At 31.1% G+C, this 836-nt stretch overlaps 1 protein-coding gene across 4 annotated transcripts in view; it reads left to right on the top strand.

Annotated features, from left to right (window-relative positions):
* Window positions 1-590, top strand: part of LOC106870405 (cadherin EGF LAG seven-pass G-type receptor 1) — a 535,294-nt gene extending 534,704 nt beyond the window's left edge. For all 4 annotated transcript variants that reach the window (XM_014916457.2, XM_052966877.1, XM_052966875.1 and 1 more), the window contains one exon: window positions 131-590. In XM_014916457.2, coding sequence (XP_014771943.1) covers window positions 131-259 — 129 coding nt within the window. In that variant the 3' untranslated portion in view covers window positions 260-590. The remainder of the gene's footprint in view (window positions 1-130) is intronic.
* Window positions 591-836: the final 246 nt, after the last annotated feature.

The raw sequence follows: 836 nt of genomic DNA, 5'->3' as shown, positions 1-836 counted from the left end.
ATATATATATATATATATATATATATATATATATATATACACACACACACATTAAAATTTAAGATCAAGTATTATAAAGTTTTCCAATTTCATATATTTTCGTCTTTCTTCTTCTTCTTCTTCTTCACAGAGCAACGGAGATACTCTGCCTTTGGGCAAAGATTCGAAAGCTTTAGAATCACTCAAACACAGACAACGATCACAGATAGAAGTGAGTAGTGACGATGCTTCCGATTGCGAAATGATAACATCTGTGTGACATGTACTGTCCTAATATACAGTCCTTTATATAATATTCTACATTTTAGAGGGAACTATGAAAGCCGTGAGATTATATGTATGTTTTCTTGTTACTTTTTCCGTTATGTTTTTATTTTTAAATTTGATTATGATTATCATTACATTATTAAAATTATTAATATTATTATTATTATTATTACTATTTTTATTGTTTGTAAAAATTCCAAGACGTGTGAAGAGAAGATTGGTTGTGTAAGTTTGTAATTGTTAACTGCTTCCTAAGTATTATTTTATTTCATAAACACGTGTATTGTGGCTAAATAAAGGATGAAGATGATTAAAACACATTACAGTTTTGTTTGGTGTTATTTCTTGGGTTTTGTCATTGATGTTATATTGGGCGTGGCTGTGTGGTAAAGAGTTTGATTCCCAACCATTTATCTCCGTGTTCAGTCCCACGTGGCTCTTTGCACAAATGTCCTCTACTACAGCCGCGGCTCGAGGCTAAGGTAGATTTGGTAGAGGGAAATTGAAGGAAGCCAGTTGTATGTATACATATATGCATACATACACATATATAATTGTTAAAGAGGACA

This window comes from Octopus bimaculoides, chromosome 4 (genome assembly GCF_001194135.2).
Source record: "Octopus bimaculoides isolate UCB-OBI-ISO-001 chromosome 4, ASM119413v2, whole genome shotgun sequence".
NCBI classification, from domain to species: Eukaryota; Metazoa; Mollusca; class Cephalopoda; order Octopoda; family Octopodidae; genus Octopus; species Octopus bimaculoides.
Note: the sequence above shows the minus strand (reverse complement) of the source record. Positions and strands in the feature narration are given on the sequence as shown.